Consider the following 24,098-nt stretch of genomic DNA (forward strand, 5'->3'; position numbering starts at 1 on the left):
CGCTCGACCGAGCGGCGAAAGCGGCAGACGCCGCCAGCGAACCACGTCCTCCTTCAAACGCTGGAGGGGGGGCAGCAAATTCCGCTCATAGCGGGCCTCCGGGTCAAGAGTGATATATATACCCAGGTACCGAAAACCTTGGGAGGCAATCTGGATCGGACAGTCCCGTGGTAGGACCGGAGCCTCCCCGGAGAGCACATAGACACAAGATTTCGCCCAGTTGATGACGAGGCCTGAGTTGCGACCGAATGAGCACAAAACATCAACCAGGACGATCAGTGATTCACGCGGGGAGGCGAGATACAGAAGGATATAGTCAGCATAGAGGGACACACGGTCCTCATGCTCAGGGGTCCAGCGGAGACCACGGATAGAAGGGTGCCACCGCAGCCACTCCGCCAGGGGCTCCAGGGCCAGGGCAAACAGAAGAGGCGACAGGGGGCAACCCTGTCGCGTGCCCCGCCCCAGCGCGAATGGGGCCGAGACTCGCCCATTCACCACCACCTGCGCCAACGGGCCCGAATATAGCAATTTGACCCAGCTAATGAAACCCGGGCCAAACCCAAACTTCGCCAGCATCGCCCAGATGTATGGCCATTCAAGCGTATCAAACGCCATGGTGGCGTCCAAGGACGCCAAGATGGCCGGCTCCCGCACAAATGGGACACGCGCGAGCACCCCGTGTAAGCGCCGCAAATTGAGCGCCGTGTTGCGGTGAGGTATAAAGCCCGATTGGTCTTGGTGGACCAAATCGCCCACCACGCCAACCAACCGGTTGGCCAACACCTTGGCGAGGATTTTGGGCTCCGCGTTCAAAAGCGAAATCGGCCTATAGGATGTGACCCGTTCACGGGGCTTCCCCTCCTTGTGGATCACCACAATTGTGGCCAGACGCTGGTCCGGCGGGAGGGAACCCTGCGAGTGGGCCGCCAGGAACATCGCGCGCAGGTGGGGCGCCAACACATCCGGGCGTAGCTTGTATAGCTCAATGGGAATACCATTGGGGCCCATGGCCTTGCCGGATGCAACCGAGCGAATAGCCAAGGCAATTTCGTCCGAGGTGGGAGGGGCGTCCAGCGAGTCCCTGTCCTCCACCGTAAGGGAGGGCAGCGCGATGTCCCGAAGCAAGGCATGGGAATCTTCCTCCAAGCAGGGAGAAACCGGGGAGTAGACTTCGCGGAAATAATCCGCGAAGCAGGAGACAATGGCTTCCGGCTCAGTGACACACACACCATCCACACTCTCAATCAAAGGCACCACGCGGCTCGCTCTCTCCCTCTTATCCAACCACGCAATCAATTTGCCAGCCTTGTCACCCACATCATACAATCGCCCCTGTTGCTCTCTACTGAGGCCCCTGGCCGCCTCCGTGACGAGGGCCCGATAGGCCGCCTGCTTTAGGTGTAGAACATGCAACTTGGCGTCTGTTACCCCGCTCCCCAGGTCACCCTCCAGTTCTGCAATCTCGGCCTCAACCCGGGTCACCTCCTCCCGCTCGCGCCGCCGGGCATGGGAAATAAAGGAGAGGGCCTCCCCTCTAAGAACTACCTTGAAGGCCTCCCACAGGGAGATGGCCGACGGGACCGACCCCACATTCTCATCGAAATATCGCTGTAAGGATTTGATCAAATCGGCACGAATGGTGGGGTCGCGCAAATACCATGCATTGATCGGGGCCACCCCACCATCCCCCCTCGGGAAGACATCAAAATGCAACAATGGGGAGTGGTCTGAGATACCCCGCGCCAGATGGCGCACCTCCCCCACCCTCTCTGCATGGGCCGCCGGGACAAGGATATAATCAAGCCGCGAGAGGCTACCATGGGCACCCGAGTGGAAGGTGTACTGTTGCAATACGGGGTGCTTTAATCGCCAGCAATCCACCAGGCCCAGCGTGTCCAAAAAGCCGGGCAGCCACGCCTGTGCCCGGGGGAGGTCCCTAGGGGGATGGCGATCAATAGACCCAGAGGCCACCGCATTAAAGTCCCCTCCAACCACCAGCAGGCCACTCGGAAGGTCCAGAAGGAGGCGCCCCAGGTCCGCAAATGTGGTGGCTTGTAACCCAGGCGGGACGTACACTGATATAAAGATAAACACTCTACCCTCCATTCGTCCCACCAGGACAGTGTAGCGTCCCCTCTCATCATGGCGCACCTCGTCAATCTCCAACGGGAGCGAGTTCTTGATCATAATACCCACCCCCCGCGAGCCCGAGGTGAAGCCGGAATGGGCCGCCAAACGATATCCCCGCCGATTCATTGCGTGAAAGGTGTTACCTATAAGGTGCGTCTCCTGCAGAAAGACAACATCTGGTGAAATACGTTTTAGGTACTGCAGGACCACACCACGCTTAATCCTATCCCCCAGGCCGTTAACATTCCATGACAACACAGTCAAATCCCTACCCCCCATCATACGTCGAAACAATCGGTCGTCCCCCCCCGAGCATCTTAAAAACAACAACACAGTAGCGGGTTTGCCTTGCGGTGCTAACAAACAACACACCCCCCCCACCCCCCGGTCCCAACAAAACTCCCCCCTCCCTGCACCCCTGCATGAGCCCAGACAGCCCCCCCAAAGTGCAGTGTGCCTGTCGCCCCATAGCTAAATACTAACTAGTCCCCCAGAGGAGGAGGGAAGCCCCCAGCAGACCCCGCACGACCTCCACGGGAGGGGAACATACGCAATCAATATGTGGTGAAGGAACAACAGCCAGAGCAAGGCCTATACAGTCACCCCTCAATTCTGATCCGGCGGGCTCTCCTCGCCAGCCGCGCCCCCCCCGCCCCCCCGGCCCCGATCTCCAGGCAAAGTGTCCAACCAGTCCCCAGCCGCCTCGGGCCGGTCGAAGAAGTGCGTACGACCATCCACCTCCACCCTCAGCTTAGCCGGAAAGAGCATTGAGTACTTGAGGTTTAGGTCCCTTAGGCGACGTTTAACACCAAGAAAGCTCTGTCGCTGCTTCTGGACCGCCGGAGTAAAGTCTGGGTAGAAGTGTACTTCCATGTTTTCCAGCTTGACCGGTCCCTGTTGCCTGGAGGTCTGGAGGATGGCATCTCTGTCCCGAAAATTAAAAATCCGGGCAATAAGAGGCCGCGGCGGGGCACCGGTCTTAGGGCGGCCCCCGGGGACCCGGTGGGCACGCTCCACCGCAAAAAGCTTACTCAGCCCCCGGGGCTGGAGATGGGTCAGGATCAATTCTTCCACGAAGAGATCCGCCGCCTCCGCCTCTCGTCCCTCCGGCACACCAATAATACGAATATTATTCCTCCGGGCCCGACCCTCGGAATCCTCCAGTCGCCGGTCCATCAGGGCGCTCGCCTGGCCAAGCCGGCGCACCTCCTTCTGGAGGGCCACCACGTCCGTAGTGAGGCTCGTTGCGGTGTGGGCCAGGGAGTCGACTCGGTCGTTTGTTTTGGACAAGTCTGCCCTCACCAAGCTCACATCCACCAGGACCGAGTCAATTTTTTGCGCCAAGGTGTCGAAACGCTGGTCCACTGAGGCCTTCATCTCTGCGATGGCGCCCATGACGTCCCGGAGGGTCAGATCCGCCGGATGGGCAGATGCCTCCGTCGGGCCCACCGGGGAGGACCGCGATGTCTCCGGAGAACCCTTCTGGAGCGTGTAGCGGTCCATACTGTTGGCCTGGTGCGCCGTGCCACGGCGGGTTGTCTTCACCTTCGCCCGGTCGCCATCTTGCTTGGTGGCCATGCTGGCCCTTCCACCGTCGTGCCAAGATCTCCAAACGGGCCGCTACACCAAATCACGGGTGTCGGGGGGGGGGGCGGGGGCGACCGCCGAGCCGCGGGTCAACCCACCGCCGGCGGGTCAGCCGGGCACCTGGACAAGGCCGCACCACCGCACCCCGCTCCGCAGCCCAACCCCGCTTGAGAGCAAGGAGGGCGCAAAAGCGAAAGCGAAAGTGCGGGGCACGCGAGTCGCCCAGCCCCGCTCGCCGCTGTTATTCACTTTGTCCCCGGATCGCCCCACTACTCCAATCCGGGGGGCCGGCGAGGAGAAGGCCGCAACCTTCGATCGATGCTCCCACCGGTGTTCGGGGTCCGATTCGAGCCCAAAAAACGGGTGGCGCCTCAGCTCGGGTTCCCCGACACAGTCCCCTCAACAAGGACAGGATATCGCCAGGATTAATTCAGGAGGTCGCGGAGGTCGCGGAGGTCCTCGGGAGCCTCGCACCTACGCGGCCATCTTGGTTGCGCGCTAGGCTCCTCCTCGTTACTGTGATTATTAATTGTAAAATTACTTACAACAAAGGATAATTAGGCACTGCATTTTGTATTGTGACTAAGTTTACATAACTATTGTCTTTTAAGGTAGAGATGTTCTTCATATTCTTTTAGCTTGAGTATTATTATGCATTGAACCGTTTTTAATTTTACATTATTATTGTTCATATATTTACTTTGATTAATAATGGAGTAGTTATAAGTACAGAAAACGAAAGATGGAGTATTAATATGTTCATATTGTTTTTAATTAGTATAATAAGTACTGTGATTAATAATGAAGCTATTTTTATGATTAGAATGCTTTTATGGTTGTACATTATAAACAGAATAAAGCTTGATTGATTGATATAACAGCCCAAATCAACATCATCACTACCTCATGCATCCACACTTTGCAGAAACTGAGGAAGATTTTTAAATGGCTCTTAATCAACACCTGGAAAGGTGTCGCCCATGCCCTAATCACAAGGAAATGGGAATATCCTCTAAGTCAAGATCAACATCAGGGGCCATGATCACTCTCAACTTTCCGTGGCCCAAATACATCTTACCTCACTTCAAGGAGCTACACTGGCTACCCATACACAAATGAATACTTTTCAAATCTCTCACCCACACCTTCAAGGCACTACATAAATCTGTCTCCACAGACCTCAACAATCACATCTGCTTTCATACACTTTCCAGACACCTTCGCTCAGCTGGGCCGGACTCCTACTTGGACATATCCCATAAATTTAAAAAACAAATCCGACAGTGGAGCCTCCTTCTATATTACTTCTAATGCATGGAATACCCTTCCACTACACATTCTAGTCTCCTCCTTGCTTCTTGAATTCCGCTAGAAGCTTAAGACCTTGCTTTTCCAATAGTCACTTGTAGCATTAGGCTTGCTAGACTCACACCTGCTCAGTGTCAGGGTACCCTCCCAGTTGTTAGTGCTCTTTATAAATTACCACAACATCACATAGCCATTTTTCAGTTCACTAATGGCAGTGCCGTCAGGGTATAGAGGTTTTCTTGAATGGTTTAAGAACAATTCCTTTCATTAAATCTTCCTAAAACTTGTAAATTGTTACAAAAAAAAAGTACTTATTAAAAACATGTCTTTTTAGTTTGATCATATTGTTCACATGATGTTTGTTGCATGATTCATAAGTAAAATATGCTTATGGCTCAGGTTGTGCACCGGCTCTTACAGTCAGGTCCAGACCCCTGACGTGGCCTACACATTTGCTGGCTCGCACACCTCTAAATGAGAGTATCCGTTAGCATATGTCAACTTAAGCTCTTTAAAAGGACTTGAAGAAAATAAGTAGGCAAATCTGAATCAAGCTGCTTCTCCATTGACTACATTCAATTGTTTTCTTCTTTGTTTTCACAGGTCATTTATGTGACCAGGAACCCGAAAGACGTGGCAGTTTCTTTTTACCATTTCCATAAAATAGCGAAATTCCTTCCAGATCCCGGGTCGTTTGAGGAGTTTCTGAATAAATTCCTTGAGGGCACAGGTCAGTATCTCAGGTTCCTCTGGGCGTTCCGAGGGAGAGTTATGATTGTGGTCCATTCTGTCCAGTGAAATAGCCTGTGTATTATGGGTTATAGATCATGTAAGCAAGGAAAGGTCCCATGCTCACTGACACTGAATTCAAGTTAGCCTGTCTGATGAGGGGGGATACCCTTAAACCAGCCCCAGGATGCCGGTTTCCATTCCAGGGAGAACCTGGTCTGGCAGATCAGGCTGGACTGTTCCCATGAAGAGCTGAGTAAAGACTGATTTGCATATGGCTGGGTTCAAACTGGGATGGCGTGGTGAGCAAAAAATCATGGATTAAACCCAGATCTGTGACAGGGGGTGAACATTTGCATTGTTCGGCATTCCGTCCATCATCTGTTCTTTTTGCTTTTGTCGCCCTAAATGGTAAGGGTATGCCCAGATGTTGGTCCCGTGCTCACGTTGTCACTGGATTAAAGCTAGCCTGGATGAGGGGTGATGCACTAAAACCGGTCATTTAAAAAAAAATTGTTTTCACAGGTTTATACATAATACAATCTGCCAGCTTTATTATACAAAATCAGTACACTGACATTTACACATTTGACGCTTGGTGGTAAACCAGCCTATTCTTCATGATGGTGCCATTGGAATAAGGAAAACCATATCTAATCTTTTGTACATGTTTACGTATATTGTCCACTTTTTAAATCAGCAAATAGGAAACAACTGACTTTTCTCTTCGTTTTACCTCCATGCTTTCATACCAAACAATTCACAATAAACACAAACAATGCGATCTCAACTAACCCATATGTACTATGAGATTTGGGTCTGATAGGAGCTAGGGTGGCTGCTTATGTGTGTACTTTTCAGAGGACAGCGGAAGCAGTGAAGAGAAGGTAGAGGGTGAGGGGGGGGGGAGAGAGAGAGAGATAGAGAGAGAGAGAGAGGGGGGGGAAGGGGGCAGGATATTACACATAACACGCTTTCTCTTGTTCGCAAGAGCCAGATACCTTGTCTAGTTGAGCCGGACCTAGCCTGGCCAGGTGCCCTCCTTGCACACTGGTGTATGTTATTATGGTATTGCTAATGCCCCACATGGGAGACCCACTCATCCTAGGGGGAAACTAGGTGAATTCAATTTACCTTCCACAAATGACAAGCACTCCTGCCACTGCATGGGGTTGGTCTGTGGGGGGTCTAGGGGTTAAACACTATCATAAGATGAGGGACTAGGAGCGGTTAAAGAGAGGAGAAGAGAAAGGTCCTGTACCTGTGCTCCTAATGCAATATTCTGTAACAAGATGGTAACAGTTCCTAAAGGGAAGGTGTGGGTTCTGCGGCCAGGTAATGGTCCAGCGTGACTCCTCGATTTTCCAAGAAACAGATGAGAGTGTGCTTGTGGTGAGGGTAAACCTCCTGTGGTCTCTTGTGCCCTCACACACCCTTGCGAGTGTTAAGCATCATCATCGGGCGGTGCTCCTCATGGGGGTGGCGCTGCAGTCCCTCACGGGCCACACAAGAGCATTCTTTGATGGAGATCTTTTAATGGAGGGGCCGTGTTTGTGCATGTGGGTGTGTGGGCCAAGTGAGTGGGTGTGGATTAAAATTACCTCTTGGTACCCTAACAATTTTAATAAGGGGTCCTGGGGGTAAATTAAAAGGTTGGTAAGGTTTTGGAGACTGTCCTGCAAGCTAAATCAAGGACGGAACCAGTGTGTTACCACCGCTCTCAAACCATGAACAAGGTGTGTGGTGTACTAGAATTGGTGATGGTCAACATGTTTCACGCACTTTGTTGGTCCCTAGTGGATCCCCGTGCGCTTCATCAGGACCGGGTGTGAAGGAAAGTGAAATGGGGTAATCAGAGAAAAACACCCTATAGTCTCACGTTACCTAATGTTAGGTTAGGTTAGGTTGGACGTCTCCGCGTCCGAGACACGAAAACCCAAAACCCTCCCCACGTTATAGAAGGGCACGTCGGCGGGTAGTCAGGCCCCCGAGTGAGAAAGCGATATGTCCTCGTGGTGGTGCCTGTACACCTATCGCCTGATAAGGTGCCGCCGGGGTCTAGGGGTGCCTTCAGTGTTTGTGTCATGTCCTCTGCCACCAGCGCCTTACGAAGATCCAATAACCAGATGTGTATGTTGGGAGCTGTGCTCGATTTCCAAGACACAGCAATTCTTCATTTTGCTAATACTAAAGCTAGGTCTAAGAATTTATTGAGGTTTTTGGCAGTTCGCTTGGTAACACCCAGTAGGAAATGTAGGGCTTGTGCTGGAATTATAGTGTTGGTTGCTTCCCCTAGCGACGCCACAATCTCGCTCCGGTAGGCCCCCCAGGCAGGGGCACGACCAGACCATGTAAAGAAACTTTGCATCCCTCCCTGAGCAACGAGGGCATATGTTGACCGATGTATGATACATGCGGGCCAGTCTGTGCGGCTTTAAGTATGTGTGGTGCAAATAATTAAACTGCGCATATTTAAGCCCGGCATTTGTGGATATACTTTTGGATACCCTATACACTGTGCCCACTGCTTATCACTCATGGTGGTTGTTAACTCAGAATCCCAGTACTCACGAAGCTTTGCCAATAGGGGGCTTGGACCAGGCCTTAGGGAGTTATATACTGCTATCACCGCATGTCTGCCCTTTCTGCAGAACCTATGAAGTTTCCGGTTCTGTTTTGACATTCCCCCATGTTTGGTGGAATTGCCTCGCCAGTAGTGTGTAAAGCATAAAAGTACCTTGTGAGATACCGAAGTCCTCTACCAGCCCTTCCAGGCTCTGTAGCTTTGCATCCACAAACAAGTCGCCCCAGGTGTCCAACACTACCTCTACCCAGGTCTCCAATTCCGGGCAGCCATGACAAGCGAATGCCCCCAGCAACATCTCGAGCAGTAGCAGAGGTTCATATGGTGATACCTGGTTTTTAGGCATCCCATATCTTAGCCAACTACACCTGGCTGCCGTCATTAGTAGGTTGCCTTGCTTTTTTTGTATCGGAGTAGTGGCGCCCGATAGCCATTCTATTAAAGCTGTGTGTCTTAAGGGCATTGCCCAGCTAGACATCTCTGTCACCTGGGCACTTGCTAGCCATCTAATTGGCCACTGGAGCTGTGCGGCAGTGTAATAGTACTCATAGGTTGGTGCCCCCAATCCCCCGTCTGTGAGTGGCAGGTATGAGTCCAGAGGGGCACATGCAGCGGCTGCTTAGCAAAGAGTGCCATAGAAGCACATAAAATGGCCTCCATACCCTCAGGCTGTGTAGTACAAGACAGTCATTATTGGGGTGGAGTGGGACTACACCACTTTTGCCCTTAAAGCCATTGCTTCTCTTGTACTACTGATCACTGTGCACCTAACATGGAGGTGGGATATCAAAGAAGGGAGAGCACAGCCAATGAAGTACAGGCATGGCAGTTTTGTCCAGAGCACACCATCATGGAAGGTGAGGTGATGAAGTGGATAGGCTTATGGCAAAATATTCCCACAGCAGACTACAGAACTTGGTACTGAAGAGCAGGAAAATGGGGATGGGGCATGGAGGGCTGAGAAGTGTGCAATCCGGGTTCCAGAGGTTGGAAGAAGGAGAGATGGCTTGAGCGCCCACTTTCCAGACAAGGAATTATGATACGCCAACAGTGACTGCTCGCTGCAGTATGTTGAAGGGAGTTTTGGGATGCTCCCTTTGCCTAATGTAAAGAAGACAGGCAGGCTATGGTAGCTCCAAGCAAGGAATATAAATGGATCAAAAATAGCCGAGAGTGTAATGGCCTCAAAAGAGGTTTATGCAAGGGTACGAATATGACTGTAGCAAGGTGTGCTGAGAGGGTGCCCTTCACGAAATTCTAAAATCATCCACTCTAAGTTGCAAAGACAAACGGGGTGCATGAGACCACCAGGGAGGCCTGTGAGCATGACAGACATTGTAAGACAAGTTTGCAGAAGGATAATAGCTGGAGTAAAGAGTCAAGAAAGAGAGGGTAGCCTTCAGTCTTCAGGGATGATTTTAATGGAGGTGAGACCCCAGAGAAACATGGAGATCGCAAAGACATTGTAGAACAAGTCTGTTCGAAGATTAGACGAGGATCAAGGCGAGGGCTTAGAGCAGGTGCCTTTGAAAAAGTCCTAAGTGAAGCTATTCAAGGTGCTAAAGAATGGTGGGGATTCAGATTGAGGAGCTTCAGAACTAGAAGAGGCTGGGAGAAAGAGAAGTTCAATATAGAGCCGTATGTTCTTGCCAAGAAGAAGCTGGGGTCAGACAAGATGCCCAAGAGGCTATTAAAAGTGAGGTATGTCAGACAGCAGAGGGGACTGGGCCCTGCAAATAAAACAAGCATTAGTAATGCCAATCGGTTTACCCATATTGATGAGTTTAGTGCTGTAGTTTTTAAAAAAGAGCATGATTATAATACTAATCTATGCTAACCTGCCTACTTGGTCACATGAGACTTACTCCAGCTCTTTCTGCTCCACAAAAAGCATGCAACCTTTGATACAAACACAATAAGTGTAACTGCAGATTAAAAGAAGACTTGTCTATCAAAGAACAAACAAGCAGCAAGTTCCAATCTCTAGCACCCTGCAGGCACATAAGTCCTAAATAAAAGTCTACACCCATTGCCTAATTTGTAAAATATAAAGCGCTGGGGCTAAAAGCAAAACTTTAAAAATGACCAAAAACACGTCAAAAACGCGATGACAAAGTAGACTGTAAATACTTATTCCCTTTGAATGAATTGTCTTCAAACTATTTGCAATTAAATTACCAGACTTGCATATTAAAAATCAAACAAGCAACAAATGTCACGTTATACTCTCCAGCACTCTGCAGCCACATTGGTCCCAAATAAAGGCCTACACCCAGTGCTTAAATTGTAAAACCTGAAGTGCCGGGGCTAAAATCAAAACTCTAAAAGTGCCAATAAACACGTCAAAAAAACGCAATAAGAAACTACACTCAAGATACTCCAAATTATCTTCAAACTATTTGCAATGAAATAAGACGACTTGCTTGTGAAAAATCAAACAAACAGCAACTGCCATGTTTTACTCTCCAGCAGTCTGCAATCACAAAGTTCCCAAATAAAAGCCTACACAGCCAGAGCTTAATTTGTAAAACATGAAGTGCCGGAGCTAAATGCAATATTTTTAAAAATGCCCAAAAGCACGTCAAAAACGCGATGTCAAAGTAGAGTCTAAATACTCATTCCCTTAAATGAATTGTCTTCAAACTATTTGCAATTAAATTAAAAAGTACTCACTTCTATAGCAACAACCACAAAACTTGCCGATTTTGGTCAGATTAGACTTTCTCCTGCTCTATCTGCATAGATGCTTCCCGATAAGCATGCAACTTTTGATACAAACACAATATGTGTAAATGAAGATTAAGAGAAAAGGACCAAACCGGTCTTGCCTATTAAAGAACAACCAGCAAGCTTTAAGCTCTAGCACTCTGCAGCCATATAAATCCTAAATAAAAGCCTACACTACTGCTTAATTTGTAAAACGTGAAGTGCCAGGGCTAAAAGCAAAGAAGAAACTGCCACTCTGCAGCAGTCAGCAGCCACATAAGTCCCAAATAAAGGCCTACATCCACTGCTTAAATTGTAAAACATGAACTGCTGGAGCTAAAAGCAAAACTTTAAAAATGCCTAAAAGCATGTAAAAAATGTGATGAGAAACTACATTCTAAATACTCCATCCCTTAAATAAATTGTCTGAAAACTATTTGCTATTAAATAAACAAACTTGCCTATCAAAAATCAAACACGCAGCAACTACCACGTTTAACTTTCCAGCGCTCTGCAGCCACATAAACCCCAAATAAAGGCCTACACCCAATGCTTAATTTGTAAAACATGAAGAGCCAGGGCTAAAAGCAAACTTTTAAAAATGCCCAAAACACGTCAAAAAAGTGATAAAAAACTATACTCTAAATACTCCTTCTCTTGAATGAATTATCTCCAAACTATTTGCAATTCAATAAAAAATTACTCACATTTATAGCGACACAAACACAATTAGTGAAAAATTCAGCGTTAAAGAAAACCCCCAAACCAGACCTGCTTTTGCAAAACCAAACGAGCTGCAAGTTTCATGCTTCAATACTCTGCAGCTATATAAATCCCAAATAAAAGCCTACAATATGTAAAATATAAAGTGCCAGGGCTGAAAGCAAAATACAAATCAGAGACGTATATTAATTTGGTTCTATCTAAACTTAATAAGATACTAGTTTCAGCAATTCTCATGTATCTCACCAAGCTACAACTCGAGTAATTCATAAACAAATGTGTATGACCTTTGACACAAAGACCTACCACCCCTACATATTAAACAATGCCCAGAACTTAAGCACATTATATATAATTTTGAAATAGTAGTAATATAAAAGATATACAGTGTTAATATCACAAACTAAACTGCTTCATATGTACCACAAAAGCTACATTTAACAGAAAAGTATTTCCAATGCACAATGGAGGTTGTCCTAATTAAACAGAGATGACTGTAAAATAAACCAGGTATGGGAACACATGGAGATAGATATTGCCTTTCAGCGGGAAATGGTATAGCCCAAAGCTCTGTTTTTAATATAGAATCAGGGACTTAGGTCGTTATAACACCGAAAATACAAGATTTGAAAAAAATATTATTGGGTACTGGTGCTTGTGGAAGACAATTTCTATGGACTGGAATCTAGAGAATGCTAAAATGATTCTGGTATTTTACTGACCTCTGCTGGTCATTTTCTATCCAAAAATTTAAATAGAGGCAGTTGCCAGAAAATAAAAAAAATAGTCAACAATTCTAGTATTTTACTGACCTCTACTGGTCGTTTTCTATCAAGACAGTTAAATAGAGGCAGTTTAACATATAAAAAGTCCCTAAGCGGAAACAGACAAGTCCTAGGGCTGATCTCCAGAGCCCACAAAGTACATACACATATAAATATATAATAAAGTATATACAAGAGGTCTTGAATGCTCAACCTAAAAAAGTTAGTGAGGTGGGATGAAGAATGCAGACCAATGGTGAGTGATCAAAGAAGGATTGCTAGGAGAGAAATAAAGGGATCACCTGTGATATTTCAGGGAGGTATGGGAACCAAAAGAGGGAGCAACTAAAGAGCTCAGGCAGGAAAATAGATAAACATCAGAAAGAGTAGTGCCAGATTAGTAGTGAGTCTAGCGGATAAGCAAAGGAGAAAGGTTGAGTCAAATGCGGATAAAATAAGAGTTAACAGGGTAATTGGAACCTCTTAAGTTTCTATATGATATGGACGTGGGTGCTGTTGGTACAAGGAGAGGAGCCGGAAGGCGGATGGACTGATAGGTGCACATGAGTTCTTTCACATGGGGAAGTAAAGGCAAGAAATGTAAGCATTAGAAATACCCACCATGATAAAATTGCACAGTGACAAATGTGCATGTGAAATGTTTGATATGAACCAGTAAGCCTGTGTTAATACAGGAAGGCGAGCGATAGCTTGCATATAATTAAGAAGGTATATCATGCAGAGAGAGAACTAGGGTGTGTTTGAAAAAGGGACAAAAACATAAGGCCTTAAAGGCCCACATCTTCTTTTGGGTGGAATTAGAGAGAAAAAAGTGACCATGACCACTTACCCCTGAACTTGGTTGCCTAAACTGGGGTTGCAATGCCCATGCAACAATATCCAGCATGCAAGGAGCAGACCAGGCCTCCGGTAAAGAAGAGAGCATAGGGCAGGCAGGTTAGCACAAAACACATTTTTTATGGGTTTGGGGCAGCCTCTGAATTACAGAGTGTAGTTTACCGATTACAGGTCCTACTTTGTAGAGAGCGGGATAGGTTAGTACCATAGAGAGGAAGAAAAATGTGGATGGTGAAAGTAAAGATTCACAGATTCTGGGATCAGGAGACATGAGGGTGGAGCCGCCCATTACCCAAACGAATGGGTAAGCAGGGTTTTGGAGGGTTTTATGGTCAGTGATGGGGTGCCTTATTATGGAGAACAATTGGTTGTTGAAAGAATGGGATTGAAGGAAAGAGGCTTGGTGTTGGACGTTTGTTGCAATGTGTGATTCTTGAGGAGTTCACAAGTTCTTCTTTGGGCTTCGAATCCCTTTAGGCACAAAGACAGTGTGCAGGGGTAATTTTCCACCTCTATGTTTTTGAGGGGGTCGGCAGGGAAATAATACTTGGGCCATGACAACAGCTCTGCTGTTTTGCAACATAGACTGGGCTAAGGACGAGACTCAAGGTGCTAGAGGTTATTGAGTAGGCCTACTGAATATGAAGTTGCTTTCTGTTCTATTTGATTCTTACCCGCCCACCCGAAGATGTCTTACTTCTAATGGAACATAGGAGTAATTGTTTGTGGTCTTCGAAGGAGAAGTTCAATGAAGAGTTAGATTGAGGGTTACAATGTTGTATTTTTTTGTCCTGGTAGCAACTGAGGGTTTTTAAGGTGGAGATTCAGGAAAAGAACACATGGAAGAGGCACTCTAAAATACAGATTCAGGGAGTTATGATGGGGGTGGGGAAAATACATCTGGGGAGGGCTTTTACGAGTTAGTTTAAATTGCCAAGAGAAGGAAAGTTACATTATATTTTTTTAATGTTTTTTAGCAGTTGCACAAATACAGGGTTATCCATAGGGCAGCCCTGTGACCATGAACGGTAAGGATTGCTAAGGAAGAATAGTCCCTGGTGAGGAAAAGGATGGTAGGTGACAGGCAAACACTGATCCAGTGGGTGGGCGGGCATGCAGAGGTGAGGAAGGACCAGCTGAGGAAGGATTGATAGGGTGGCAAATAACAATGGTTCGATGTCGGAACATGCTTGCTGGTGCACCAAAGTCAGAAAACAACCAGTGGTTCATTAAGCAGCCTTGGTACAAGGAGTTAACCCGCTTAATGGAGAATATATTCTTTCAGTTAGTAAAGAACAGTACGTCATCAGTGATCCAGTGAGCAGGTAGGCTTGGAAGGAAAGCAGTTGGGACAAGAGATGGAAAGTGAGGTAGTTTAGTAGAAAGTAAGGAGTCAGCAGTCCTGGCAGGGGACAGGTATGTCCAGACAAGGAAGAATTCTGGCTGACTGTAGATACTGATCAGAAGAAGGGAGTTAGAAGCAAGGAATGACTTGATATGTTTATTGCTGGGCGAGCTAATAAAGACAAGGATGCATCAGGTGGATCCTCCAATATCATCCAAAACAAACACTTGTCTTAAACTTATCACTTTAGATGGACATTGTTTGTCAGAAAATGCAAGAAATCCTGAATAAAGCATGAAGAAAATATCTACCTTGTTCTTGGATAACCACCAGAAACAGTAGAGAAGGCTAAAAATGCCAGTGCCTAGTAAGAATACTGCAGCGCAAAGACAACACCTCCAACATACAAAACGTAGAAACACCAAAATCCAAGAATGCAGTTTTGGTAATTTTATGTTATTGTTTTCTTTAGTTTGGCAGCGCTGCTCAAACTTGGCATGAACTGTAGGGTACTTTGTGATGTAGTAACTGACTCGACACTTACCGGGTCTGTTTAATATATAATTTCCATCCTTTCCTGTTTCAGTGCATTTTGGCTCCTGGTTCGATCATGTGAAGGGCTGGTGGAGCCACAGGGAGGAAATAAAGCTGTTGCACATGAGCTACGAGGATATGAAGAAGGTAGGGAAATCACATACTTGCAGGGAAAAGAGAATGAAAAGTAATGAAACCGCGTAGGTATTGATAGGATGGTGTTTGATTTCCCATGTACAAATTCGCAAATCATCATTCTAATGCCTCTCCTTGGGGTTCTGCAGTTCAGTAAACAAAAAAGTATTGGGTAGGATGCTTGAATTAACCTCAGCCACTAATAATTACCCAAGCCGCATTCCACTCCATAATTGTTTTGTCCATCATGACAACTGAGATTAGAACCAGCCATATGCAAATCAGCCTTGATCCTGCTCCAACAGGAACAGCCCAACCAGAGCTGCCATACCAGGTCCTCTTTGAACCAGAACACAAACAACCCAAGACCATTTCCCCCTAGCTTGGGCTTTTCTGTCGGGTACAGCTTGCCTCCAGTTCACAGAAGATCTGGCCTGTCAATTTAGGCTAACTATTTCTATTGGAGAAGGGTCCATACTGATTTGTGTAAGGCTGGGTCCAAACCCAGGCAGCATAATGTGCAAAATAAAGGTGGATGGGTTGAGGCCAGGCATGAGTGTCATGCTCACTGTGCCACTGGAACCAAGTGGCACATGACTGAAGAGCCCCAATTAAGGTGAAAACAGTGTTGAGTTGCTTGTGTTTTGGTTCAGGCTGGACATGACCTAGCCTGGCCTGACCAATTACCAGTGGCCAAGATTAATTCAAGCATTACACTCATCACTTTTTTGAATACTTCAGTCGACTTGGAGCTTAGCAGTCAAAGAACTGCATACCTATTTCTCCCAATGAGGAGAGTAATAGCCAGTGAGTGGCAGATACCTTAATTAGTGGTTTCCATAAGAAGGCACAGCTCACACTACAGTATGAACAAGTGCAAGCATATGAAACTAAAATAAGAAGATAAAAGAAAACTTGCATCTTCTCCATGTGGAAGCCACATTCTTGTAATAAAAACCTGAAGAAATAAAATAGCCATCTGTTAGAAATGGGGGGTCTCTAATTGGCAGAGATAGGTATTGGCAGAGATAGGTACCTTTGTCCAAGTTGGGACCCTTGCTTCTAGTCAGGATAAGGGGGATACACACTTTAGATAACCCATGCTCAATCCCTTGGTAGCTTGGCACGAGCAGACAGGTTTATCCCAAGGCAATGTTTAAAGTATTTGGACTCAAAACACACAGTAGTACAGTGATAACACCACAAATGGACACCACACCAGTTTAGAAAAAGAAAGTGTCATTATCCAAACTCAACAAGATCAAAACGACAAAAATCCAACATACAGGTAGTAAAATAGCACTTAAAAGCAGTTATTTCCAAAATAAAGCATGTAGAAAACAAATAGTTCCACCTGGGGCTATTACGACATCGTGACAGCAATAAATCCAAAGTACGGCGTTGTCTGCGTGGTGCGAGGCAGTCGTTAGATCAAACTTACGGAAGTACCGGGCAGCTCCCAACCACACAATGAGCTCATCTGCTCTGAGGATAGGGTGCACATCAGTCCTGGTGACGGTATTGAGCCCACGGTAGTCCACACAGAACCGGAGTTCAGAAGTGGCACCGGGTGCAGCAGCTTTTGGAAGTAAGACCACTGGGTTAGCTGTTTAAGGGCTTTATCACCCCTACAACCAACCTTTTCGAAACCTCTTCCTTAATGCTGGCCCTGACTTTGTCAGTTACTCTGTACAGTTTGTGTTTTACAGGTAAGCTCTCTCCAGTGTCCACATCATGGACACACCTATTGGTGATTCCTGGACTCACGGAGAACAGGGAGGCAAAGTGTCTCAGCACCTGGTGAAAGTCACTTGGCTGCTCCGGGGTCAGGGTGGGAGAGAGGTTCACACCCTCCAATGACCCATCATGTTTCTAGGCAGACAGGAGGTCAGGAAGAGGCTTACTCTCCTCTTCCATCATCCGTGGCCAGGAGCATTGTCAATTCAGACCTCTCAATGTGAGGTTTGAAACAATTCACTTGCAGGACCCTCAAAGGGTTCCTGCGATTTTGCAAGTTCACCAAGTAGTTTACTTCACTCTTGCACTCCACCACCTCAAATGGACCAGTCCACTTGTCTTGGAGCGCACAAGGCTCCGCTGCTGCCATATCCCACACTTTTTGGTCAGGCTGAAACTCAATCAGAGTGGTATTCTGGTTGTACCATCATTTCCTGGCTAGCTTCCAGTTTCACCTGAGTGAGTTTCCTGAAGAGTTGAGACTGGTTCCTGAAGGCCAGCATGTAGCTGAACATTTCTTGGCGGGTTTTACCCGGAGTTTACTCCCTTCCCTCCTTCACCAGACTCAGAGGTCCTCTCACAGGGTGCCCGCACAGTATCTCAAAAGAACCAAACACTTGAGGATTTGTGTGGTACCTCCCTGTAGGCAAATAACAGGCATGGTAGGAAGATGTCCCACTTATGTCTCATGGGTTCTGCAAAACCGTTTATCATGCCTCAGTGTTCGGTTGAATCTCTCAACCAATCCATTTCCTTGGGAATGGTAAGAAGGGCGAATTTGTACATTACACTGCACTCTTCTGACAAAGACTTCATATGCCTAGATATGAAGTTTATACCACGGTTAGAAACCGCCTCTCTGGGGAACCCCACACAGGAAAAGATCCCTATCAATGCACGGCTCACCACAGAGGCCGTGATTGTCCTGAGAGGGACAGCTTCCGGGTACCGGGTGGCATGGTCCACCAAGACAAACTTGTTGCCTAAGGCTGTCTTGGGTTCCAATGGCCCCACAATGTTAATAACCACCTACTTGAAAGGGGGGCTCACCAGAGGAAAGGGTTGAAGGGCAGCCTTACACTTCCCTCCACTCTTGCCATTTACCTGGCAAGTCTGCCAAACTGACGTGTGCCAAATTGCTTTTGCATGTTGGGCCAGTAGAACGGAGAGACAAGCCTCTGATAGGTATTGTCACACCCCAAATGTCCTGCCAAAGGCACATCATGAGCCAGACCCTGTAGCACTCGGGTGCCACCAGCACACGGGCTGCCCTGGGCTCGGTAACCTTAGACTCACTGTATAGGAGACCATTCTCCCAATAAATCAAATGTGATCCAGACGGACCGCCTACTGCCTAGTCTTAAGCCTGTTGCCACAAACCAACAAGAGTAGGGCACTCCATCTGCACCTTGCAGAACTCGTCCAGGAAGGACCCCCTTCTTGCTGCCAATAGGTCCGCTCGGGATCCTATTGAGTTGGTGGGATTGGAATCTTGAATTGATTCAGATTTTGAGGAGCTGGTAGACCTACACCAGGAGGTTGTGGTCTGAGGAAATGATGTTATCTCAAACGTGCTCCACCAGCCTGTTGGAGACGGAATAAACAGTAATTTTGCCAACGCCGCCCTCAAGCGATCGTTACGATATGAAGAGATGGGACCTGTTCAGTCTGCTTCCGCTCCTGCAAGTACGTTATAAAAGTGGCATTTTCAAACACATAATTTAAAAAACATCTTTAGTAAAAGATATGTTATTAAATTCGGAGTTCGGAGAGCCTAGACTTTATTTCTCTAGCTTGTTCCAATGAGAAGTTATACTTCTAAGATGTTACAACCTACCTCCCATGTTATCCTATCAGGCAGATAGCCTTTCAATAGTAAAAACAAAATACCCTGTATTTCACTATAAGGATTTGTCACACAAACCAGTACATGTCCTACCTTTCACATACACTGCACCCTGCCCATGGGAGTACCTTGGGACTACTATAGGTGTGCCTTACATGTAAGAAAAGGGAAGGTTAGGGTGGGTGCACTTGACAGGTCGATATGGCAGTTTCAAACTGCGCACAGACACTGCAGTGGCAGGTCTGAGATACCTTTTCAGGGTTACTCATGTGGGTGGCACAATCAGTGCTGCAGGCCCACTAGTTGCATTTGATTTACTGGCCCTGGTAGACTAAGTGCACTTTACTAGGGACTTAACAGTAAATCAAATATGCCAATCAGGGAGAACCAATTGTAATAACAATTTACACAGGGAGCACTTGCACTTTGACACTGATCAGCAGTGGCAAAGTGTCCAAAGCATTTAAGCCAGGAAAAACGAAATCCAGCACAGCATCAAAAATACAGGAGGTAGAGGCAAAAAGTCAGGATAAACCATGTCAAAGATGCCAAGTCTAACAAAATTGCTTATAATTATAATAAAACAGAACTGGTACTTCCTAGTAAACAGGAGTACTTAGAAAAGATACTGAAACACTTTTAATTCACAGGACAGCAGTGCTTAGTTTGAGCTGGTGATTGCCGGTGCTCAGCACCAACAATTAATTGTCAACACCGGAGCTTGTGACAGTGTTCCACAAGGTGGCACTGTCTAGCTAATTTAGAGATGACCACAACAACAGTTAATTATTAATTTAATATACATTGAACATGACTATTTTCTGCCACCCAAGCCACTCTTAAAGCCACTCTTAAAGCCACTCTTATAGCAGAAATACTCCGAATTGTCATACTTGTTGAAGTGTGATGGTAGTAGCTGTGTTTTTACTATCATTGGAAGCATAGCAGAGGCAATGTGTGGTGCAAGCTGCAGAGGCCTCCTGACAGTGGCCTCCTGACTTAAGCACTGAATGACAGGATATTCTTATTGGAACAGAGGAAAGGTATACGAGAATAGCTGAAAAAAGAAAAAAGTATAAGGAAAGAAAAGAAACATTGACAAAATAAAGCACACCAGTTCTGGCACTGAAGTGCTCTTTTGCATATGTAATCAGGCAAAATATCGTCACCCATAGCCCCAAAACACCAAAGGCTGAAGTTTTAATTACATGGGGCTGACAAAACATCTAAGGCTGTCTCTAGTAAACTAGACCTAAAAGTAATACAGGGTGCTAAATATCCTTACCAGTGTAGAGGATTGAGGGTCTAGGGACTACTCATTAGCTCCTTTAGTTTGTTCTCATACTGGGTCACCCAGGCCATTCTAATTCATATTCTCTTTTCATTTTATTAATTTCATTCTACTATACATAATCAATCAAATGCATGTGGTTCATAATATATGAACTATTTAAATATCACACCAAGACAGTTAATACAGATTGCTTTTTTATTGTTTTAAAGTACCCAAATCAATCATTAAAAATACACTATTTCCTCAACATAAACCTGTTGTACTTGGTCCCCCAGACACACAACCAACCACAAGGCATGGGCCTTGAGCCTTCCTTGCCAGACCCTTCCCTGTGCGAAGGGGGGATGCCAAGATTCTTAAACCGTAATCTGTCCGGACTACAACTGGCTTATTGCCAGCACTAGAGGTCAAGCATTCACTGGGGGCCCTGTACCCAGACCCCACCCTCAGGGCTGGTGGCTTTATAGTGGTGACCCAGCATGTTTTCTCTACCTCAAGAGTCCCAAGTGGCCAATGTGAAAGACCATCCTTTCCTTCAGAGGGGTGGGGAAAAAAGGTATCCACATTGCAGCATCTGAGAGCGACTCAGGGTTAACCTATTGCACACACCCACCAGGGGTTCTTTTGGGCTTCCTGTTGGATCTTGCCCCAGTGATTAAGGAACCCCATAGGAGCAGCCTCCGCCCCCACCCAAGCAGTGCACACCCCTGCAGGTGCTAAGAACCACTTACCCTATCAGATTCCTCCTCTGGAGTCACTCCACCTTGACTGTCTCATTCTCCTGGAACATTCTAGATCAGTGGTTCTTAACCTGTGGCCCGAGGACCCCTGGGAGTCAGGGAGGCCTACTCAGGGGGCACGTGACTGTGTTACAAAATTAAATATTAAAATTCATACACTAAAGTTAATAAATTATTTACAAATACAGAAGCAACATCAAAAATGTGAAGCTTTGTCTATATTTGATTGTGAATTAAACACATTTCAATATTTGAGCATTTGTTTGATGTATACTTGTTTTTGTATTTGTGAATATTGCTTTAAAGTCCAAATCATAGAAATTGCTTAGACTGGGGGGGTCCCCAGCTTCCAATAATTACTAAGTGGAGGTCCCCGGAATCCAGTCATGATTCAGTGGGGGTCCACAGAAGTCAAAAGGTTAAGAACCACTGTTCTAGACCAAGCAGGTTTCAGTTACACCAATCCATCCACCTAGCTTCTCTTAATAGAAGAAAGCTTTCCCTCCCCGCTATGTGCAGCACTCCTGTCTGTGGAAGGCATTAGTAGCACCTACACAGCTCTTACTTCATGCAAATAATGTTATTCACTGTAGTGACTCAGGCAACTGCACTCACTCTGTATGGAGGCACAACTATATCCCTATTTATTATAAAATTAAACAATTTCCACAATTTACGGATTTGTGGGTAGGCTTGTCAGTAAGTAGTTTGCAGCAGACTTTACACCTTCTCCACCACAGTGAGCCATCAGCAGCTTCTGTTCAGATATAGACGTTGGTGCTCATTTAGAGTAGGGCGCTTAATCCAGGGCTCATACACCAGTTTTATGGTATACCGTATAATCACTGCTTTTTTCATGTGCAGAGACTTAGCAGCATACATTGCATTTTTTGAGAATTTCTGTGTTTGTGGGTTTTTCAGTGAATCATATCTTGCTGACCATATTACCTTTCTAAATCAGTGCCTTGGGTACAAATATCTGCTACATCGATTAATGCCCATATCTACTCTAACTACCTTATTATAAATGAGGGACTTCACCTGATCATGTACTCCCCCTTAAAACCATTATGACTTGCCCAAGCTCATATAGGTTTTGTTGCAGATTGTAGGTTTTGTAGTAGATTGGATGGGAATTTTATTTTGTTTAGTAAGAGGAAAATATCATGCCTGAATTCTGCAAAGTGACCAAAAAAATCAGCTGCACTACGGGGAGTTCCACAAGCGGCAGAGTGTGCTTGGTAATGACTGTTTACTTTGATTTTCAGTGCCGAGTGTTTGTCCTGCACTGGAAAATCAACACGAACAGCATCATGGCAGCGCAAGAGGGCGCTGCTGTTTTTCTGCCGCTCTAACAGATTTTCTACCTGAGCAGCAACGCAAACAGAATGCTTCTCAATGTGAGCCGTCATAACCACCCGCGACCACCCGCATTGGGAAATATGACCTCCTCCGTTGAGAAATCTCACTGGGAGGTGGATTTTTCTTGCTTGCGATCGCCAACGTGGCATTGGGGAGCCTGTGCGAGCAAAAATCTTGCCGGGAGGTGGATTTCCTCTCTCACGCTCGCCAACTTGATGTTGGGGAGTGCGAACAAGGAAAAAAACTCTGCCCCGATGAACAGAGTTTTTCGGAACTGCGCATGCTTTAACGGAGCGTGGAGTGCGCAAAACTCTGCAAACTCAGCGGGCGGAGTGTAGTTAGCCACCGGGGCTTAGAAAATACCTCTTGTTGAATTGAAATGTCAGGCCACCTATGCTCAGCATGTGCATTGTTGCCACCACTGGTAATTTTAACTTGAAACAAGATGTTGATGAATGGACTATCACTTCCCTCCAGCATCCTATGTTCTGAGCCTTGTCTCAAACAAAGATAGTAAGATATACATTTGACCTCTCTCTGCTTCCAGGATCTCCGGCACTCCATCGAGAGGGTATGCAAGTTTCTGGGCTGCCCGATGTATCAGGAGGAGTTGGAGGGCATTGAGAAGCAATGCATGTTCTCCACCATGAGCCAGAACAGTATGGTGAACTACACCCTACTACCCCATGAGATCTTGGATCACAACCAAGGAAAATTCATGAGGAAAGGTAAGCAACAGACAAAGCAGAAAACCCCTGTGGGGATCAGGGGAGGACCGGTGGTCTCTAGCGCACTGCGAGATGCCTCATGCAATCAGCGGGATGCAGTGCACAAGACTTCCTGGAAGCAGTTGTAGAAACACATTCTTACCTTTAGTGAACCCAATAAGGAGTGTGAACATACATAATGAAGCAACCATAAATGAACAGGGCATTGACAGAAAGGCCTTTTATGCCGATTTTACTTATTGGTAATAAAAGAGAATCCTAGCATAATCAGTGAAAAGAATAAGTAACCTATTGCTCCACTTTTGGCATCAAAATGCTTTCAGAATGGACATAATGAGTGTTGAGCTGGCTTGCATACACTGAAGTAGCCGAGCGATTCCAAGTGAAAAGTACTGCTGCACAGATACCATTCTTTATTTTACATGGGTCCCTTCCTTTTTATCCTAGTAATGTGCAGTCATTAAAGAAATGGAATCACACTGTTGTGATTCAGCAATCGACACTCATAACTTTGGGTCAATATCATCGACACTAGATAAGATGGCCAAGGGTAGCAGCTGCTGCTGGCCCCGGCTTGCTACTTGGAACCCAAAACACTGATTTCACTGGCCCTAGTTTTAGGGACATGAAGGCAGTGACCAGGTCAGAAAGTGTAACAGGCATTAAAACCCCAGTTTACTTTCTGTAGTTGCCACCTCTAGCATTAGTAAATAGACAAGGACAAGGGTCAACCATGTGCTATCATTTTGGATCATAGAGGATGTGCTGCCCCCTCCCCTTTTCAGTGAACAGACATCCATGGACGATATCCAAATCCCTTTGTTTTAGTTATTTGTTGATCACAAGATTAGCTTTGGAAAACAGGGTATTTTGCAAAGTTCTGGGCACTGTGAGGGACGGACAACAAGGTATTTGATGAGAGACTGAGGGCAAGCAGGGGTGGAGGGGCAGAAAGTAAACCCACGCTCTCTGTGCAGATCTTTAA

At 46.4% G+C, this 24,098-nt stretch overlaps 1 protein-coding gene across 1 annotated transcript in view; it reads left to right on the forward strand.

Moving 5' to 3' along the window:
- LOC146776401 (sulfotransferase 2A1-like) overlaps window positions 1-24,098 on the forward strand; it is a 141,966-nt gene that overhangs the window by 96,370 nt on the left and 21,498 nt on the right. The window contains exons 3-5 of the mRNA XM_085639273.1: window positions 5,632-5,758; window positions 15,324-15,418; window positions 22,933-23,113. Coding sequence (XP_085495399.1) covers window positions 5,632-5,758; window positions 15,324-15,418; window positions 22,933-23,113 — 403 coding nt within the window. The remainder of the gene's footprint in view (window positions 1-5,631; window positions 5,759-15,323; window positions 15,419-22,932; window positions 23,114-24,098) is intronic.

The sequence above is a fragment of the Triturus cristatus genome, chromosome 12 (assembly GCF_964204655.1).
Source record: "Triturus cristatus chromosome 12, aTriCri1.1, whole genome shotgun sequence".
Classification (NCBI taxonomy): domain Eukaryota; kingdom Metazoa; phylum Chordata; class Amphibia; order Caudata; family Salamandridae; genus Triturus; species Triturus cristatus.